At 39.3% G+C, this 22,438-nt stretch overlaps 1 protein-coding gene across 2 annotated transcripts in view; it reads right to left on the reverse strand.

Moving 5' to 3' along the window:
- LOC114667106 (transmembrane protein 87A-like) overlaps positions 1–22,438 on the reverse strand; it is a 138,542-nt gene that overhangs the window by 28,853 nt on the left and 87,251 nt on the right. For both annotated transcript variants that reach the window (XM_051920073.1, XM_051920072.1), the window contains exons 8-9: positions 11,024–11,085; positions 2,373–2,556 (exon numbers count right to left, since the gene is read on the reverse strand). In XM_051920073.1, coding sequence (XP_051776033.1) covers positions 2,373–2,556; positions 11,024–11,085 — 246 coding nt within the window. The remainder of the gene's footprint in view (positions 1–2,372; positions 2,557–11,023; positions 11,086–22,438) is intronic.

Consider the following 22,438-nt stretch of genomic DNA (forward strand, 5'->3'; position numbering starts at 1 on the left):
CCACAAGGGACTGTACTTTCTCCGATCCTGTTCAGCCTATATACATCGGACTTCCAATACAACTCTGAGTCCTGCCACGTGCAAAAGTTTGCTGATGACACTGCTATCGTGGGCTGCATCAGGAGTGGGCAGGAGGAGGAGTATAGGGACCTAATCAATGACTTTGTTAAATGGTGCGACTCAAACCACCTACACCTGAACACCAGCAAAACCAAGGAGCTGGTGGTGGATTTTAGGAGGCCCAAACCCATCATGGACCCCATGATCATCAGAGGTGACTGTGTGCAGATGGTGCAGACCTATAAATATCTGGGAGTGCAGCTGGATGATAAATTAGACTGGACTGCCAATACTGATGCTCTGTGTAAGAAAGGACAGAGCCGGTTATACTTCCTTAAAAGGCTGGCGTCCTTCAACATCTGCAATAAGATGCTGCAGATGTTCTATCAGATGGTTGTGGCGAGTGCCCTCTTCTATGCGGTGGTGTGGTGGGGAGGCAGCATTAAGAAGAAAGACGCCTCACGCCTGGACAAACTGGTGAGGAAGGCAGGCTCTATTGTTGGCATGGAGCTGGACAGTTTGACATCTGTGGCAGAGCGATGGGCACTAAGCAGGCTTCTATCAATTATGGAGAATCCACTGCATCCACTAAACAGTGTCATCTCTAGACAGAGGAGCAGCTTCAGCGACAGACTGCTGTCACTGTCCTGCTCCACTGACAGACTGAGGAGATTGTTCCTCCTCCAAACTATGCGACTCTTCAATGCCACCCGGGTGGGTAAACGTTAACATTTAACATTATACAAAGTTATTGTTTGTTTTTACCTGCATTATTATCAATCTTTAATTTAATATTGTTTTTTGTATCAGTATGATGCTGCTGGAGTATGTGACTTTCCCCTTGGGATTAATAAAGTATCTATCTATCTATCTATCTATCTATCTATCTATCTATCTATCTATCTATCTATCTATCTATCTATCTATCTATCTATCTATCTATCTATCTATCTATCTATCTGATTTGTTACTTAGTCTGCAAAGGAAAAACAATTAATTAGCATTTTATGTAGAAATAAAGAGCAAAACAAATGTATTAAAAGCATATCCTATTGCTCCAAATGCAATTTGGACCAAAAATGTACTGTATATGTTTAATTTTAAACAAGGTAAAAGGTCAGCACTACATTACAATTCAAGACGATTCAGATAGCTTTGTTTTATCAGAATTGTCCAACTTGTACTTCTGAATTAGTGAAATTTATGACTTGGCAACTCGGATATACTGTTTGTCCAAGAGCATGTGAGCACAGCATAAGGAGGCAGCATATTTAATTGTAATGCTTCTATGCAGGAAATTTGATAGATGCGGCATGAATAAAATGGTGGATCAAAACTTCAACATGTGGAAATTAAATTTGTGCACATTTTACTTTACATGAATTGACAAGGTTGAGATAAAGAAAAAAGTGTGGTGTACAGTAATGCGTTTTTACTTTTATGGTACAACAAGAACCTTTCATAGTCTCAGTCTGAACAAATTAAATACATAAAAACAACTGCAGAACAAATACAGAACACATGACATGTTTAATGCATGGTTAATGTATACTTTGCTTATTCTAACTGAGGCACACAATATTGAGAAGGCAGACTTCGGAGGGGTAAAAATGGTTCATGAACTGAGAGGCGCTAGCTTTAATACTAGTGTACCTATGGCTTGACCAGTTTGGACAACAGACTGTGCCCACGGTGCAGAGGGTCACAGAGAACGGCATCAGTCCTCATTCTGCAGAACCAATGAAGCGCTGGAAGACACTTCTCCATACAAAAAACAAAAATCTGAGCTGAAACTTAATACTATTTTTTACATTTTGTTTTACTTCATTCAAAAACACTTTTATTAAGCATGTACCAATTGAACAGTAAGTGATAAACATTTGTCAAGTTTCATTCATATTTAATTTTAAGATTAGTGTAATATTTGGCTGTACAGATCTTAAGTGAAAAGTAAGCACAACTTTGGGCTCAGACAGCAACCTTGCGGAACTCCAATGTTCAATATCAGTTGTGATGAGGTTTTGTTGCCAATCTTGACTACCTGAATTCTACCTGTTGAAAAGTCCTGTACCCAGTGAGAGATGGAATTCAGTAGGCACAGTTCCCTGACTCTTACAACCAATTTGGCAGAGATGATTATATTAAAGGCTGAGTTGTAGTCAAAAAATACAGCACTATCCTAACATACTTACTGAAGATTTTTAAATGTGTAATTTTGGAATGTAAGTTCCATTAATCCCATAGCAGAGGAAGCAAGCAAATAAACATGACATAAGTGAAGTTAACCTGGAAAGTAAGGAGACCAGTCCTACCAAATTCGCCATTGTAGTGTCTGTTCTGGAACTCAGAGTAGAAGACTGCTTTCTCCAACATCCCCAGCAAAATGACTGCTCCAATCCAGAACTGAATGCGGAGAAGGTCACTCCAGTAGCAAACTGACCAAAAGAGCCACAGGACAGCAAACAGGACATACACAATACACATCACCATGAAGAACTGCAGAGGAAAGACCACAAGTTAACATGATCATGTCTTCTAGAAGTCTTGAAAAAGCATGAAAAACAAATGGACACACACACAAGTGGCTAAGTCAGTGTGGACAGGAGGGGGGGTATTGGGTGTAAAGTCTTGTTTATTATGAATATGTTCTTCTTAAGTTTGCATATGCTAGATTTATGTCCAAGTGTCTGTTGATGGCGTTCTCATTTGATAGCCAACATTCCGATTCATTTGGCCACAGAAACACTATTAATGAGACTGGAAAGCGACCCCACCATAGAGACAAGAACCACACTGTCCATTAAAGACATAATGCACCTAATATCACTTTGCCAAAAAACTCATTTTCATTTCAATGACAAATACTACACTCAAAAAGAAGGCATGCCAATGGGATCGCCGTTAACAGGACTTCTAGCGGAACTGGTAATGCAGCGATTTGAAAACGTGGCTCTATCCCGGTTCACACCCAAAATTTGGATACACTACGTAGACGACACATTCATCATACTAAAAAATGACCAGCTGAATGAATTCTTCAACCACATCAAACACAATATTCCCTGCAATCCAATTCACCATGGAAAAAGAAATGAACCGACACATCAGCTTCCTGGACATCTACATTGAAAGAAATAACGACGCCACCCTGACCACAAGTGTTTACCGTAAAGAATGCTACGCAGACAAAATATTACACTTCGCCAGCAACCACCCGGTATCTCATAAACGGAGCTGTGTTAAAACTCTATTCAGAAGAGTCCACACCCATTGAAACACGAAGGAGACAAAAATGAATGAGAGACGCTATCTCTTCCATCTTTTCACTTCAAACGGATACTCAAAAACATTCATTAATTGGAGGTTACACAGAAGACGCCAAAAACCTCAGCAAACAATCGACTTGAATCAGAACCCCCACCCCACCTGGCACTCACTCCCTTATCACCACAAAGTGTCTGAAGGTACAGCGCACATCCTGGCCAAGTCAGGCGTCAGAATAGCACACAAACCCACAAACAATCTGCGCACGGTCCTCTTTAATGCTAAAAACAAGAAATCGACAGCAGAAACACGAAACGCAGTTTATAGCATTCCATGCAGTTCTTGCTCAGCGGTATACATAGGACAAACTTCAAAAAGAATCGCAACATGTTTACAGGAACATCACAACGCTGTCAGAAGAAAGGACTCACTATCATTGATCTATACGCATAGTAAATCAACAGGACATACATTTAACTGGGACAATGTACAAGTACAATTTAAGGCCAGTACTAAAAGTGCCAGAGAGCTGGCCGAATCTTGGCTATCAAATGAGAATGCCATCAACAGACACTTGGACATAAATCCAGCATATGCAAACTTAAGAAGAACATGTTCATAATAAACAAGACTTTACACCCAATAACCCGATCACACTGACTTAGCCACCTCCCCACGTAATTTTTTGCTATATATTGCCTTTGATTCTTGTAAGTCTAAGTATTATCTTCTGATGAAGACCCCTGGCAGAGGTTGAAAGCTCAGGAATAAAAACTACTTTATGATACGTGATGATTTAGGATTCATTTTTCTCCCTTTGTGGATCTCCAGCTGCAAATATATACATATAAATATACATATAGAAAGATATACATATAGAAAGAATTCCTAAAAAGGTTTAGAAAGCTTGATGTATCTAGGTTTTTTTTCTGGTTTAGAAGTTTTATTTTTCACATATTTGGGGAAACGAAAATCCACATGAGTCTGTTGAACATGAAAGAGATTCTCCCAAAGTTAATGTGTGGTTTTGCTTTGGGAAACAATCGAGTCATAAGGCCATTCTTTTTTGAAGGGCGTGTTGATAATGGTGATAGCTATTTAGAAATGCTGCAAAACTACTTTATTTTTCAACTTGAACAATTAGGACTGATAGGGAATGCAGTGTTTCAACAAGATGGTGCTCCTTGTCACTTTGCTTTGCATGTTAGACAGTTTCTACATGAGAAATTCCCTAATAGATGGATTGGAAGAGGTGGACCATTTTCTTGGCCTCCACATTCGCCAGATTTGGCTCCATTGGATTTCTTTTTATGGGGACATGTGAAAATGAATATTTATTCAACCAAACGTTGATCTTTAGAAGACTTGGAAGCTAGGATAACTAATGAGATTTCTGCTTGAAAACGTTTTCTGAGAACTACAGAATCATATTACCCTTTGTATTAGTAATGGCCCCGGCCATCCGCCACAATATATATATATATATATATATATATATATATATATATATATATATATATATATACACATACATACATACATACATATGTATATATACATCTAATATACTGTATATATATTGTCAGGCACAAGCGCATGGGGAGCAACTTAGGGAGCCGATGCGCACCGCGACAGGGGACAACGGCGGGGTACTAAACTTTCCCTCTTTATTTCCTCAGAAAAAACGAAGCAGCGCCAGCGTAATTTTACCCAGATGCCTAAGGAAATGAACCATGGCTCCGGGTAATTAGCGAGCCGCCAATACAAAAAATATTGCACGGGAGTTAGTAGGGCTTTTTTCCCCCCCGAGTGGACACACCCAAAGAAGTCCTTACGGACCAGGGTACGCCCTTTACTTCGGATACGTTCAGGGAGGCTGCCAAGTTACTCCACATTAAGCATCTCAAAATATCGGTCTATCATCTTCAGACGGATGGGTTGGTGGAAAGATTCAACCAGGCCCTCAAACAGGTGGTCCGCAAGGTAGTCAGTTGAATTGGGATCAACTTTTACCCCTGGTACTTTTCACTTATCGGGAGGTGCCACAAGCCTCCACAGGTTTTTCCCCTTTCGAACTTTTGAATGAGCGCCAACCCTGGGGCATTTTTGATGTGCTAAAAGAAGGTTGGGAAGGGGAGGCACTTCCCTCCACCAACATAAGAGTATATTGCACAGTTACGCAATAGATTGGAGAAAATTCGACCCCTACTAAAAGAACACATGTCGAAGGCTCAAGCAGCGCAGGCCCGGAACTACAACAGAAACACCTCTCTACGCGAATTTCAGCCGGGAGATCGTGTAATGGTGCTTGTGCCCACTTCCCACTCGAAATTGCTGGCTCATTGGCAGGGCCCTTACAAGGTTAAAGAGAGAAAAGGGTTTGTTGACTATTTGGTGAGTCAAACAAATCATTGGCCGAGCAAGTGGGTATATCATGGTTAACTTACTGAAACCGTGGAAGGACAGGGAAGAATGCCCTCTTGCCGGCCCTACCCTTTCCCTTTTATCGGAAAAAGCCAAACTTAACCTCGGCCACAATTTGACTCCCCACCAGCAGCAGGAGCTCGAAACTGCGATCCTGTCTGTCCCAGAAATGGTCAGTGAAGCACCGGACCGGACCTCACTGATTCAGCACAACACAGTGACAGATCCGGGGATGGTAGTCAGGGAACGTCCCTATCACCTCCCGGAGTCGAAGTGTGCAGAGGTGGAGCTAGAGGTTACATGTATGTTGGACATGGACATTATTGAAGAAAGTCACAGTCCCTGGTCCAATCCCATCGTCCTCGTGTCTAAACGGACGGGTCATGGAGATTCTGTAATGACTTTAGACGTCTTAATCAAGTCTCCAAATTCAATGCCTACCCCATTCCCCGAGTGGATGAGCTCCTCGAGAGGCTGGGGAAGGCCCGTTACTTGACTACTCTTGACATGACGAAGGGATACTGGCAAATTCCCTTAACGGCATCCGCTAGAGAAAAAAAATGGCATTTAGCACCCCTAGTGGACACTGGCAATACAAGGTCCTTCCATTCGGACTGCATGGGGCACCAGCAACCTTTCAGCATCTGGTAGACAGAGTGCTAAGGCTCCACCAGTCCTACTGTGCTGCCTACCTCAATGATGTTGTCATCTTTTCCGGCAGCTGGGAGGAGCATGTGCTGCAGGTTTACGCCGTTCTCCTGACGCTAGCGAAAGCCAGGCTAAGTATCAATCCCCGGCAATGTTACTTTGGATTGAACGAGGCCAAGTATTTGGGCTACCTGGTGGGAGGAGGACTGGTGAAACCACAGAGCTCAAAAATAAAAGACATTCTTGAATGGCCCCATCCGATAATCAAGAAGCAAGTGCAAGCCTTCTTAGGATTAGCGAGTTACTACCACCGGTTTGTACCTCGGTTTTCAGAGAGGGCCACCCCCTTGATGGATCTGACAAAGGGCCCCTTTGCATGTGGTGTGGAACGATTTGATGGAACAGGCATTCAGTGACCTAACAACGGCCCTCACAACAGCACCTGTTTTAAGAACTCCTGATTTTTCTCTTCCTTTTCTCCTCCAGACCGATGCTTCGGACACAGGTTAGGTTCCGTGCTGAGCCAAAGCACGATAGTGTCGAGCACCCCGTGATTTACCTGAGCCGGAAACTGTTGGACTGGGAGACAAGGTATGCAGCGGTGGAATGGGAAGCCTTAGCCATCAAGTGGGCGGTAACTCACCTGCGGTATTCACCCTGGTAACGGACCATGCCGCCCTCCAATGGATGGCCTTCACACGGACTCGAATCCTCGGGTCACCAGGTGGTTTTTGGACTTGCAGCCGTATAAGTTCACCGTCACTTATCGCCGAGGTAACCTCAAGGCCAACGCTGACGCTCTCTCACGGGTTCATGGCCTCTTGGTTTGGGCCGGGATTTGGGACTAAGGGGGGGGGGGGGTCATGTCACGCACGAGCGCATGGGGAGCAGCTTAAGGACCCAACACGCACCACGACAAGTTGTGCCAGGGGACAATGGCGGGGTACTAAACTCTCCCTCTTCATTTCCTCAAAAAAAATGAAGCACCGCCGCCGTAACTTTACCCGGACGTCTAAGGAAATGAACCACTTCCGGGTCCCTTTCTACCCTCTGGTCCCTTCTTGATGACATCATTTTCCTATCCACCACCACGATTTTTCCCAGCATCTCATCGATTCACTTCCTGTCCCACCCTATAAATTGTCCGTCTACCAACCCTCATGTGTCTGATGTATTTTGGAAAAAGCACACTGACCTTTTTTGATTTACAGTATACGGGGCTAAAAACCCCAAACCTTTATGATTGTCTTTGATTTATTACTATATATATATATATATATATATATACACACACATATACACACACACACAGTCATGTGAAAATGTTTGGGAACCCCTCTTAATTCTTTGGATTTTTGTTTATAGTTGGCTGAGCTTTCAAAGTAGCAACTTCCTTTTAATATATGACATGCCTTATGGAAACAGTAGTATTTCAGCAGTGACATTAAGTTTATTGGATTAACAGAAAATATGCAATATGCGTCATAACAAAATTAGACAGGTGCATAAATTTGGGCACCCCAACAGAGATATTACATCAATACTTTTGCATCCTTTTGCAAATATAACAGCCTCTAGACGCCTACTATAGCCTTTGATGAGTGTCTGGATTCTTGATGGAGGTATTTTTGACCATTCTTCAATACAAAATCTCTCCAGTTCAGTTAAATTTGATGGCTGCCGAGCATGGACAGCCTGCTTCAAATCATCCCATAGATTTTCAATGATATTCAAGTCAGGAGACTGTGACGGCCATTCCAGAACATTGTACTTCTCCCTTTGCATGAGTGCCTTTATAGATTTCGAACTGTGTTTTGGTTCATTGTCTTGTCGGAATATCCAACCCCTGCGTAACTTCAACTTTGTGACTGATGCTTGAACATTATTCTGAAGAATTTGTTGATACTGGGTTGAATTCATCTGACCCTCGACTTTAACAAGGGCCCCAATCCATGAACTAGCCACACAGCCTCACAGCATGATGGAACCTTCACCAAATTTGACAGTAGGCAGCAGGAGTTTTTCTTGGAATGCGGTGTTCTTCTTCCGCTATGCAAAGCGCTTTTTGTTATGACCAAATAACTCAATTTTTGTCTCATCAGTGCAAAGCACTTTGTTCCAAAATGAATCTGACTTGTCTAAATGATCATTTGCATACAATAAGTGATTCTGATTGTGGCGTGAGTGCAGAAAGGGCTTCTTTCTCATCACCCTGCCATACAGATGTTCTTTGTGCAAATTGCGCTGAATTGTAGAACGCAGCAAGATGTTCTGTAAGACCTGATAACAACCCTTTTGTGCGTCAAAAAATGCAACTAAAGGAGGATGCTATCAGGAAGGGCCTCCTGCTGTACAAACTTCTGCTTCAATAACCCCAAAATGTGGGGGTCAAACATCCAAACTGGATGATCCCAGAAATTTTCCATGAAACAGGCAGAACTAATTGGACTAAGTACAGTTTCAATCAGAAGATACTGTGCTGTAAAAAAAAAAAATAGCTGCACAGCTAAGGCCCATTTACATGTAGCCTTTTGATCTGTGGACACCAAACTCTGTGTGGTTATTTTTTTTTTATTTTGACTTAATATAATTTATTAATCCCAGGGGCGAAATTTTCTTTTTGCATGACCTTTGGAGGTTGGACAGCAGGGTCAGCCACTGTACAGCACCTCTGGAATAATTTTCCGGTTAAGGGCCCAATGGAGAAGGATCTCTTTTGGCAGTAATGGGATGTGAATCAGCATACTTCTAAGAACCAGCTCAGATCCTTAGCCTTAGAGCCACCACTCCATCCATGAATCTATACTGTTGGAGAGTTCATTATATTAGATGATTAGCATTTTTTTCATACATAAAAATCAAGGATTCTGTAATTTTGGTAAACAAGTGGGGCCCAGTATTAACTGTTAAATTTGTATACATTTTCCTTTATTATGCAGGAATAAAATCTAGGTTTGTATCATCCTCTTAGCATTTGCAGCTGTGCAGTTTCCTAAAATAGACAGTGCAGTCAGGTCAGCCAATACATAAAAGAGCTGCTGACAAAAAAGGCCATGTAAACTCTTGATTGACGCCTCTCTGGTTTCAAAGGTCACCGCCTACATATATTCATTGACTATTCATGACAGGTTACCAGAAAAAAAAAAAAGGTTTTATACATATGAAAATGCACAGTAGCAAAGGAGAGAGTTAAAACAAAACTGAGTTCCATTATAAACAATGCTGCACATCCTCTCTGTGACACACTAACACTGAGGACTTTCAGCCAACGACTGACTCAGCAGAAGTGTGTCAAGAAACGCAATAGGGGCTCCTGTATACTAACAGCAATATGTCTGCATAATGCCTCGCTGGGACTGAATTTTTGTGCTTTATAGTCATTCTAGTGTGTGTTCAGACCAAAGTGTGTGTGTATATATATATTTATTTATTTACTTATCTACCTAATTATGGATTTATTTATCTAAAGAGCTTCTGTAAAAAACAAATTTACCCCTGGAGTCAAATCAAGTTCACCCATCCATCAATCATACCAGAAGATACAGAATGAAGTTAAAGTAAAAGCACTGGCTTGGGATCATTTCTCCTTGAAACTTGTTAAGTAAAAACAGACAGGAGTCAAGGTGGAAGGGTTCTGATATGGTGCAACAAGAACCTGGGCTGCACTTAGTCTCAAATAAAGGGTTTACAGAGCAGATTTGAAATGCAATAGGAGATGTGCTTCTATATTTTGTTCTTATTTTTAGTAAAATATTAGAATGTGATATGCTATACTAAGGATGCCAGATGGCAAGCACTGTCTGCAATTTATTACTACAGTACATATGTATTACCTCAACAATTAAGAGATACAACCACTACAGAAAAGCCACATCACTTTAAATAGTCAACTTAAGCCACAAACGTGTATACTCCTGCTCTGAAAGAACTATGACTAACAGAGTAATTTGTAAATTTGAGGATGTTCGTGTTATGAAATTCATCTTGCCAAATAATGCCTTTAGTGTTTATGATTTAAGTATGGAATAAAGAATTTGACTTATATTTTATTACAGTAGTACACAGTACCAGTTTATTATTGCAAATCATATTGTTGATGCTGTATGTAGCATGACAAAACCTATAAACATTACTACTGACAAAAAAAGCACGCTTTCTGCCAGGTGTTCGTTTATCATAAATGGAAGCAGAATTCCACATTGAAGAAGAAATAAATAAAAAAAAACAAAACACTTTTTTGATGCAACTCCGACTAGAAATAAAGTTCTCAGTGTCACGATGATCAAGCTTTATATGTTACAATTACAATCGAATGAAAGTAGTTCAAAGTTTAACAACTTTAAAAGCACTGTAAATGCTTATTTTTAGAATTACAGTATAGTATCAATACTATTTTATTCGACTTCTATAGTACTAAACCTTCAGCATCATTGTAAATGAAAAGAACTAATCTTACATTTTGAATATTCGACTCCTTAAAAATGCCAAATATAATGGCCACAAAACCCAGCCAACCCCACTGCACTTATCGGTTTCCCAAATACCTAACCCAAAATTACAAAATCCATACAGATAGGTCATCAAGTGTCAAAAAAGAAGAAAACAACCTGTGACACATTTTACTCACCATCATTAGAGGCCATTCAGTGGGGGACGTATAATCATGGAGTCCTTTCATTGCCACAGTCACTAAAAGAAAAAGAGGCAGTCGTTCAAATACACAGTATAATTGACCAGTTTAGCAGTCATCCTTCTCCTTGTCATGTGTACAAAAGCAGTCAATGTGGGGGGAAATCTCACACATACAAGTAGCTAATGTCCAAGTACTGCCAGTGACATCAAACAGGACTAGTGTCCATTTACAACTCAGTAAGCTGTCAAACAGTATATGGTATCTCATTTGAACAGAATCAGGTAAACCCCCTTAAGTAAAAAGAGTCAGTTTAATCAAACCAGATCAAATTGTGAATTCCCCTGCCATTTCAACGTGTGTGTCACCTTTTTTACAAGACAGCCTCACAGCCATCGATTTAGTACATTTGATCCCAATGACCTTTTTTTTTCTGTTGAGGGGTCGGGAGGAGAGGATCATGTGCAAAAAAGGTGTCATTTAACAACAATATACGCTACTTCATCAAACAAAGTCAAACATAATATCTTGAGTTTAAGTACCACAACACCTTTTCACAAAACCTGTGTGATTTTTCTTTTTACAACTTACACTGTTTTGGTACACAGTATTACATGTATATTTAAAGATAAAAGTACATGAACAAAGAGCATTTATTTTATATAGCACATTTCTATAGCAAAGACCAAGGCACTTTACATGTTTAGTAAATTACAGATTGAGTATCTCTAATCTGAAAATCCAAAACGTTTTGAATGCCAACAAGACACCACCTATGTTGCATCTAATTTTTTTCACTGCTTAGTGGATGTGAACAACTATGTGCAAATTTCAAATGGATTTATTCATACTGAAAAAGGCTGTGCAGTCTGATTCCCCATGAAGCATCAAATGGCATGAAGCTACAATGCAAGATTGACCACCAGCACTGAGAGACAGTAGCTTTCCATGAAGGGTCACGAAGCTAGGGCACACAATTGACAGCCAGGGTTAAGGTACAGCCCCAGCAGTGAGGTAAAGACACCACAAATGGAATATTCCACATCAGGGATCTCAAACTTTTCTTTGATTCAAGAGTGAAGATGTGCATACACTAAAACAGAGAAAAATGTTTATAAAACCTAGCATAAGCAAATCTCTAAGCAGTTTACATTTATGAATCATAATCATCTTGTAAACGTATGTGGACGTGCCTCAGGACTCCTATTAACATTGTAGATGATGTGTGCATTAATGGAATGTCACTCCAGTTAACAGTTCCGGTTAACAAAAGCAGCTTCGTTCTTGCTGGGAGTCCATACAGCAATACAAGTTTCTATAAAGTGCTCCGGTTATGTTAGGAGAACCGAACACTGTGGCAAATTGCCTGGTTATGCTGGCAAAAAATATTATGTTTTGTATATGTATACCTACACCATATGAATAAGTGGACGTAGGGCCTCACCGGTCAGTTAACGGCTTCCAGCACAGTAGGCATGATTGAGTGAAGGGTAGCGGAGATATTGCTGACCTGTCGGCCAGTTCCCTGAGAAGTGACAACAGATAGCTGAAATAAACTGTCAGTAAAACAAAAATGTTCTTCAGTGCAAATATGCAGCATTTTCCCTCTTCAAAGAGAACCACAATAGAGTCTGTATATCATATTCATCAATTTTGGGGTTTTATACATTTGTCACATCAACTCATATTCTAATAATGTCTTCTAATAATGACTTGGTGATATAAATTATATACAAATTAGTCATCATTTATCTGGTTTAGCTGCATTTCCCTACTTGATCATGTGTCCCCAAGGTATCTAATTATGTATATGCAAATATTTCAAAATCCAAATATATCCAAAATACTTCTGGTCCCAGGCATTTCGGACTAGGGATACTCAATTTGAAGTACAACTGTTTAAATGTGTTTTCAGCTGGAGCATATGCAGGTTAAGTGACTTACTTAGGATCTCAAGTGGGCACTGAACATTTGACTTGGTTTAAAGCCCATTTCCTTAACAGCTACATTTAATAAAGTTTAGAACTGTGTGAAGAGTCTCTGTGCCTTGATACGGTATGATAGTAACAAAACATTATTTTCTCAGTGATGCTGTTTATGAAGGATGAAATGGGCCAGTTGGGTGAACTCATTTCAAAGAAATGGCAAAGTAAGGCCTGTAGTTTAAGGTTAGTTTCATATGACAGCAAAAAAGGCAGAGAGAGTAGACTTGCTTTCAGTCATATATGAGCCAGATCAAACATTCTTAGAAGGGACTAATTCAAATGGGAGAAATGTGAACTGAGAATTGTATTGACTGCTACTTATTTTCTAAAAGCGGTTTGATCATTCAATCAACAGGAAATTTAGTTCTATGGTACTTCTAAAATGTTACAAAACATATTCCAAAATACAAGTTATTTCCATTAGTGTTTTAAATTCTCCTTTCATTTACTACAGTAATACTTTGTTATAATCTAGATAATTGTAATAGCACAATACATGCTTCTTAGGTTATTCAACTTGTTTAGCAATTACTGTTTGAGAGTGTCTTTTCATACAGTACCTTGCAAAAGTATTAAGATACATGACCATCCACCCATTCATCTACTTAACCTACTAATCCAGGGTAGGGTCGCAGGGATGCTGGAGCCTATCCCAACAATCATCAGGTGTAATGCAGGAACAACACATGGACAGGGCTCTGCCAGTTCTTCACAGGGTGAGCACACGCACGCACACACACACAAATGTCTAAACTAGGGTGCCAATTTAGTATTGACAACCCACCTAACCTGCAAGTCTTTGGACTGTGGGACTATGGAAATCGATCACCCAGAGGAAACCCATATGAACATGAGGAGACCATGCAGCACCTGACATGTAAACCCTGGTCCTCCAATTCTCTGATTTTACTAAATAATAACAGATTCTACTGAAATTGTGTTCTCTGTGATATTTGTATTCCAAGATAAAGAAACTCAAAAATAGTTTTGTAATGTGACAATGTTTTATGTTAAAAAAATATTAAGATAGGTTTTTTACATAAGCATTTAATCTCCAAACTTAAATACAGCCACCTTTTAGCACTAACATCTTTAAATCGTTTGGGGTAGGTATGTGTGGATTTTATTCATTACTCAGAGTGATTCTGGCTCATCCTTCAATTTGGAGTTGCTTCATTTTGTTTTTGTCTAATGATGCTTGTACATTGCAGTTTTTAAATAGTGCCACAGATTCTCAGTCCAATTGATAAAAACAAATAAGAGTTTTGACTGAGTCATTGGAGGACATCCATCTTTTTATCCCTGAGCCACTCCATTTACCTTTTGCCTTGTGTTTGGGATCATTGCCCTGTATAAAAAACTTTCACACAAACTTCAGTTTTATCGACAGAAACAGTTTCTCTTGCAGCTGTTTCTTTTTTGTCACCAAATGCCAAATCCATATTAATGAAAAATAGCCCCGCCACAAAATGCTAACACCACCATACCCAGGTGTCAGAATGGTGTTTTTAAAGTGTGGGCAATGTCATGTTTCTTTGAAGTTTGCTCAAAAAGATGTATCTTTGTGTCACCAGACAACAAAATATTTTTTAGTATTAGGTCAGTCTACATTTTTTTTTCACCAACACAGACCAGTGTTTTGCAGACACATTTACTTCATTCTCATCCACTGAACTCTGTAGATCATGGATGTCAAACTCTGGTCCTGGAGGGCTGCAGTTGCTGCAGGTTTTCATTCTAACCATCTTCTTCATTAGTGACCAGTTTTTGCTGTTAATTAACTTCTTTTGCCTTAATTTTAATTAACTTGACTTAGCAGCCAAACAATAACAAGTGACAAAACGAGCCGCCACATGACCAGCTCACCTGTACCCATCATGCAATATCTGAAAATAAAGAAGGTCTCAGTAAGGTTGATCTCTCAGGTCACCAAAACATCTTGACGTTGTTCTTAGAAAAAACAGAAAAATCAACAGTTTTGGAAATGTCTGCTGTGGCAGAATGAGAGCAGCAACAAGCCATGGAATTAATTAACAAGTTTAATTAACAGCAAGAATTGGCCTCTCATTAAAAGATTGGTTGGAGTGAAATTGGTTGGAGTTTGAAACCCCAATTCAGCCGGTCATCTGTTGGCATTTCACTGTCTCATTTCTGTTTGATTGTCATTTATTGAAGAAAAGAATCAATTCAGAGGACTGAATCCTTAAAAAGAGCTATTAAAATGAAGGGAAAGGGACTTAATTAGCAGTAAAAACTGGTCACTGATTAGGAAAAGGGTTAGAATGAAAACCTGCAGCCACTGTGACCCACCAGGTCCGGAGTTCGACACCCCTGCTGTAGATCCTTTAAAGTGGTTGATGGCTTCTCTAACAAGTGTCTTCTCCTGAGGAAGGCCTTTTCTAGGCATCCTCTACATGTTTTGATCTGGCTTACACTTTAATTCAATCAATAGTGCCCACTGGAATCTTTTCTAATTGATGCAAATTTATTATTTAACATCTAACTTCTATGAAGCTCTATTCAGAGACCACAATTTAATTTTATTTAGTAAAATTAAAGAATAGATCAATGCTTTTCCAAAGCGCTATATTACCAAAGCACCAGTATTACCACTGCATTATCCTTAAAGGATAAGTTCAACATTTTCAGGTCTAAGTTATTTCTTCACAAACATAGTGTATTTGCATTTTCACCTGGAAATGATTTTCTAAAGTTACAAGTTTCCTTTTAAATTTGAAAAAAATTTGGACATGAGCATCAGCAGGCTTTGTAGCCTAGGAACCAAGTTACCTGAACTATTCTATAACATTTCAATAATTATTTAACGCTCTTATGCTGATCTTTCTGATTATAAAATAGGTCATTACGACAGCAACTGACGAGAAGAATTCATAATTATTTGCAGAATTAAGTTATTTGCGGGTTCCTCTAGAGTGCCTCTACTCTTGCACGATTTGGCTCAAAAACTAATCAGAGCATTGTCATCTCATAACAGGCTTAAGTTTCGCGTTTGGTATTTTTCCGTCAGGCTGTTTTAGCTCTAAAAAGTCCTCAAGAAAATGTGACACATAGACAGACACACATTCATCATCGCGATATCAATGTTTTAGGTATCAGGGGACCGTAAAATGTTGAGATCCAGTGAAAAATGAAGATTGGAATTTTTGTCGAATCTAAATATTTCGCTCCTCCCCCATAAACAAGAGGTTATGGTGGGGTAGGATGCAGAGCAAAAATACAGAGTCTGTCCTGGTGTTGGACGTTCATGGAAGATGAAGCCAGACAGGAAAACAAAAGCCTAAAAACTTACCCAATATGTCAAGCCATGAAAGTTATAAAGCATTAATCCATGCCCTGAGATTACACACACATTGTAAAATAACTTAATTCATGTTATTTTCAAACAAAAAAAAAAAACCACCACTATTATGAGATTCAGCCGTTTTAAAAGAAGGCCAGCTATCTACACTTCCTCAGCACTTACCTTCCATCAATTAGGGCATGGTTTATTCACAAAGGCAACATCACAGTGAATTGTTTGTGCCACGAGCTAAGTGTCATGTTGATTTATTTCTATATTTATGAGAGCAACATATCCTTACCTCAAGAAAAATGTAACCAGGAATATGCAATAAAATTATTATTTTCGGATCCATTTTATTGTCCTAAACACGTGTTGGAAACACAGAAGGCATCTTTTCTTATAACTTTTGCTGCTTCAAAGACAACATATTTGCTAAGTTTTTAGGGTTTTGTCCCCCCACACCCCACACCCCCCGAGTGCTCCGTGCCCCATGAATTACCAGAGTCTATGAAAAAACTTGTAGATCCGGCCCACCTTAAAACCATTCGCACCTCTCCGCCAGTGTCCTTTGTCCTCTAAATGTGCCGATAAAAACAAGCTGCAAATAAGCAGGCTATTCCATCCTCCCACCGACTTAGAACGTGCACGAGCATCTCCCAGCTCATGCCTTGATTGATTATCTGGGAGTGAAGTGGAGTTTTAGTGTGAAAATAATAGATCGTTACTTGGAACACACACATTTCATGTGTGTTCCGTTTCTACAGTAATCTGTGTAAACACATTGTTAAAACATAAACTTTTTCATATTTTAGTAATAAATGTTACAAAATGTAGGCATAAACTATAGAATGTGTGAAGCAGCATGAAATCCAAAACTTCAAATAAACACTTTCACAAAAGGTTCAAGAACAATACAACAGCTTCCGTGGCGTAGCGGTAAGATTTGCTGTCTCAGAGCACTGCAGGCTTACTGTCCATCAGAGACCTGAGTTCGACTCCCCGTTGAGGAGAAAGTGTTCTTTTTTTTCTTCTTTTTAACCTCAAACGGACATAAAATTTATAAATTGGTATGTACTGTCAATTAATGAGATCGTTATACAGTAATCCCTCCTCCATCGCGGGGGTTGCGTTCCAGAGCCACCTGTGAAATAAGAAAATCTGCGAAGTAGAAACCATATGTTTATATAGTTATTTTTATATTGTCATGCTTGGGTCACAGATTTGCGCAGAAACACAGGAGGCTGTAGAGAGACAGGAACGTTATTCAAACACTGCAAACAAACATTTGTCTCTTTTTCAAAAGTTTAAACTGTGCTCCATGACAAGACAGAGATGACAGTTCAGTCTCACAATTAAAAGAATGCAAACATATCTTCCTCTTCAAAGGAGTGCTTGTCAGGAGCAGATCATGTCACAGAGATAGAGGAAAGCAAACAGATCAATAGGGCTGTTTTTCTTTTAAGTATGTGAAGCACCGCGGCACAAAGCTGTTGAAGGCGGCAGCTCACACCCCCTCCGTCAGGAGTAGACAAAGTAAGCTGTTGAAGGCGGCAGCTCACACCCCCTCCGTCAGGAGCAGACAAAGTGAGACAGAGTTTGTTTTTCAATCAAAAATCAATACGTGCCCTTCGAGCTTTTAAGTATGCGAAGCTCCGTGCAGCATGTCGTTTCAGGAAGCAGCTGCACAAAAGATCACAACGTGAAGATAATCTTTCAGCATTTTTAGACGAGCGTCCCGTATCGTCTAGGTGTGCAAACAGCCCCCCCTGCTCAATCCCCCTACGTCAGGATCAGAGAAAGTCAGCGCAAAAGAAAGAGAAAAGTAAGCCGGGTAGCTTCTCAGCCATCTGCCAATAGCGTCCCTTGTATGAAATCAACTGGGCAAACCAACTGAGGAAGCATGTACCAGAAATTAAAAGACCCATTGTCTGCAGAAACCCGCGAAGCAGCGAAAAATCCACGATATATATTTAAATATGCTTACATATAAAATCCGCGATGGAGTGAAGCCGCGAAAGGCGAAGCGCGATATAGCCAGGGATTACTGTATTTTCGTGTGGGATGCTCCTTTTAAAATATTTTTTAACAATTGAGACTGCAATTAACATGAACAGGTGTCCTTATAACTGTTATTTTTAAGACCCATAACACACAGACAGACAGAGCACTGCGTAATAGAGAGACAGACAGGCAGAAAAGTCACTAGATGTATAAATAAACAGAGAAGGCACATGTACTGAAAGAAAAAAAAGATCAACATGTGCGTTGATCCTGCTGCACTGAATAAGCTCAGGCGCTCTAACATGACACAAACCAAGTGTATGTGTGTACTGTATAATATTAACAAAAAGAGCCGCTTACTACTGAAAACAGCAAATACAGGAGTGGGGATCGAACCGGTGACTCTTGATCACACGTGAGCTTACTCAGTGCTGCATTTATCAACGCACATATTGATCTTTTTTTTTCTTTCAGTAATAGCGGCAACATAAATCCACACCCGATCTGACGCTGTTCATTTTCAAATAATATTGCATTAGTGCGATGATGTTTTCACATATATTGTCTCTTTCTTTCAGGTGTGTAATAGGAACCACAGCATAGAGAGAAGCATGTACATTGTAACAGGTACACACGTTGTAAATGTAGGAAAGACTGTCCTTGCGTGTGTGTAAACAGTTAACATTTGAATCTGATGATTGCATATATCGCTGAACTTACTGCTCTGTACTATTCTATCCTCTGCATGTCCTGGAGTACAAAAGAAACAGCATACAGCAACATGTGGGGACTGGCAAGATTGGGGAAGAAAAACACGCAGTCACTGATTACAAACCGCAAGATGTTATGCAAATGAATATGAATAATATGAATAATGTTGCATCTGTTCCACAAAGTTTTCCGGAATGTACTATACAGGTCATAAAATGATTAATTCCAAATATCATATATACCTACGTCTGTGTTTTTTTGTTTTTTTGACATCATACACCATAAGGTGCACACTAATTCAGCATGAGCAGGAACACTCAATAAAACTGAATAAAAAAAAATCAAGTGACGGTGAGATACGAAGAAGGCAGATTCGCCAGCGTTTGTGTGTCAGCTTTTATATCCTCCAGATGATAGAATGTCCAGTTCCATTGTCTCAAAACACCACTCACATCTCCAGTTATTCCGTTTCAAATGAAAAATAACAGCGTCAGATCCCTGGGTGGTAGTATGTATCGTGATCGTGATTTAGAGAGAATAAAAGTTATAAAAAACGGTAACTTTTACAAGTTCTATAAATGCACACCATGTGTTACAGACACAAACCAAATGTATGTGTGTACTGTATAATATTAACAAAAGGAGCAGCTCACTACTGAAAACGGCAAATATAGGAGTGAGTGGGGATCGAACCGGGGACTCTTGATTACAAGTCAGCAAATCTTACCGCTACGCCATGGAAGCTGTTGTATAATCCTTGAACCATTTGTGAAAGTGTTTACTTGATCTTTGGACTTCAGGCTTCATATATTATATAGTTTATGCCTACATTTTGTCATTTACTACTAAAATATGAAAAACGTTTCTGTTTTAAAAATGTGTTTACACAGATTACTGTAGAAACAGAACACACATGAAATGCGTGTGTTCCAAATAGCGCTCTATTATTTCCACTCTAAAACTCCAGCAGTGCAGTCGCTCCCAGATAATCAAACAAGGCATGAGCTGGGAAAACTTAGTGAACGTTCTGCGACGGTGGGGGATGGAATAGCCGGCTGCTTGCTGCTCGTGTTAATCGGCACATTTAGAAGACAAAAGAGAGCTGAGAACGGTTTTAAGGTGGGCCAGATCTATGAGTTTTTTCATAGACTCTGGTAATTCTATTGTTAAAATATGGCAGGGCAGACTCAATATTTTTTTTAATTTATAGAAAAGGCTTAACTTTATAACACAATTTTGTATGGCAAATGCATATATACCATGTTTTTGAGGAAATAACTTCATAATGAAAAATATTAAAGTAATCTTTAAAGGCGCTAAATCATCTAGATATAGCAGCAGAACCAGAATAAACCACAGTGTCTCTGCTTATTTGATGTTGTCTGCAATTCTACATAGATTTTTTCTAGAAATTAACTATACTGTCAAATGGTTCTTGGGTACTTCTGCTTTCCTTTGCAGATTAGCAGACAAGATACATTTTTTATGAAATATTAAGCTTAAGTCTGGTTGCTTGATGATACTTAAGTGTTACATTTACAATGAAACAGCAGATAAAAAAAATACACAATACCATCAGAACATCAAAAAACAACCTTTCTGGCATTATAGAAAAAAAAAATACAAACGCACACACACACACAGTTCAAATCCCGTTATAGGGAATACCCAAGTAACAAAATTTTCAGAATAACAAATACTTTTTGTTTGCCTGGACAAACGTTCATACAACATCATATTTAATGAATTTGGCTTTAACAAAATGTATATTTCAGTATAACAAACGTTTTTTTCGGTCATAAATGATAATAATGAGATGCAAAAATACTTAACGCCAACCCTACACTTTCGCAGAGTCTTTTATGCAAGGCTGAGCAAGACATTTAACTTGCTTATGATACAAAAAAAATATAACACACACACACACACACACACACACACACACACACAGAATAATACTTGGGATGCTCTCACTGTATAAAAGCATAATAAAATGAAGGCTGCTGTTATGGTGGCGTACGGCCTAGATTTGATGGACTGTATGCAAACTAAAACTCAAACTCGAGAAGAACACGGACTGGCTTACAAGATTTTTAAGAGGTTGTTATTTTTTTAGAATTGAATCCAGAAACATGGGCACTACCGCTAGAATGCCACTACCTTAAATAGAAAGTTGCCTATGATATAACATCCACAATGTGGCAGGAATAGCCGCAGCCACAAAAATAATCGATAAATACACAATATGATGGTGTCCACCAACAAAAACAAAACACAAAATGAAGGCGCCAAAAAAACTAAAAATGAAAAATTAACAGAGAATTACAAGACATATAAAAACAAACAAAAACTTGCAAGTATAACACCCCTCCCCAAAAAATGTTAACACTGCTTCTCCAACGCTTGTGCTCCAGCATGTCACTTCTTTCTCCCAAGCAAGTGTGTTTTCAGACAAATTTATACAACAAATGAATGTTATAACCTTTTGTGAAAAACTAGAAAAGATCTTATGAATAAAGATGCATACAAAATAGAATTTACCCAGAGATCTGTCATCAAAAACAAACTCGGTATAAATCCAGGAACACGACAGGCAAGCTTAACACTAGAATTACCAAAGCCTACGAAAAAACTTGTAAATCCGTCCCACCCTTCGCACCTCTCCGTCAGCGTCTTTTGTCTTGTAAATGTGCCAATCAAGACAAGCAGCAAGCAGCCTACTATTCCATCCCCCCACCGCTGTAGAACAGGCACAAAGTTCTAACAGCTCATGCCTTGATTATCTGGGAGTCAGGTACCTAGAGATGTATGGGGAAATAATAGATCGTTATTTGGAACACATGCATTTTATGTGTGTTCCGTTTCTACAACAATCTATGTAAACACATTGTTAAAACAAACTTTTTCACATTTTAGTAATAAATGACAAAATGTAGACATAAACAGTATAATGTGTGAAGCCTGAAGTCCAAAGATCAAATAAACACTTTCACAAAAGGTACAAGGCTGATACAACACCTTCCGTGGCACAACTGTGAGAACTGCTGACTTGTAATCAAGGGTCCCCCGGTTCGATCCTGACTGCCTCGTATATTTGCCGTTTTGAGTAGTGAACCGCTCTTATTGTTAATATTATATAATAAAAACATACATTTGATTTGTGTTTGTAACAACCGGTGTAAATTTGTAGTACTTGCAAAAGTTAGCGTGTTTTTTTTTTCACTTTTATTCTCTCAGACACAATCACGATACATACTACAACCCACCCACCCCCAAGGATGTGACGCTGTTACTTTTTATTTGAAACTGGGAATAACTGTAGATGTGAGTGGTGTTTTGAGACAATGGAACTGGAAATTCTCTGATCTGGATGGATAAAAGCTGACACACAAACACTGGTGAATCTGTCTT

Source organism: Erpetoichthys calabaricus, chromosome 16 (assembly GCF_900747795.2).
Source record: "Erpetoichthys calabaricus chromosome 16, fErpCal1.3, whole genome shotgun sequence".
In the NCBI taxonomy this organism is placed as follows: Eukaryota; Metazoa; Chordata; class Cladistia; order Polypteriformes; family Polypteridae; genus Erpetoichthys; species Erpetoichthys calabaricus.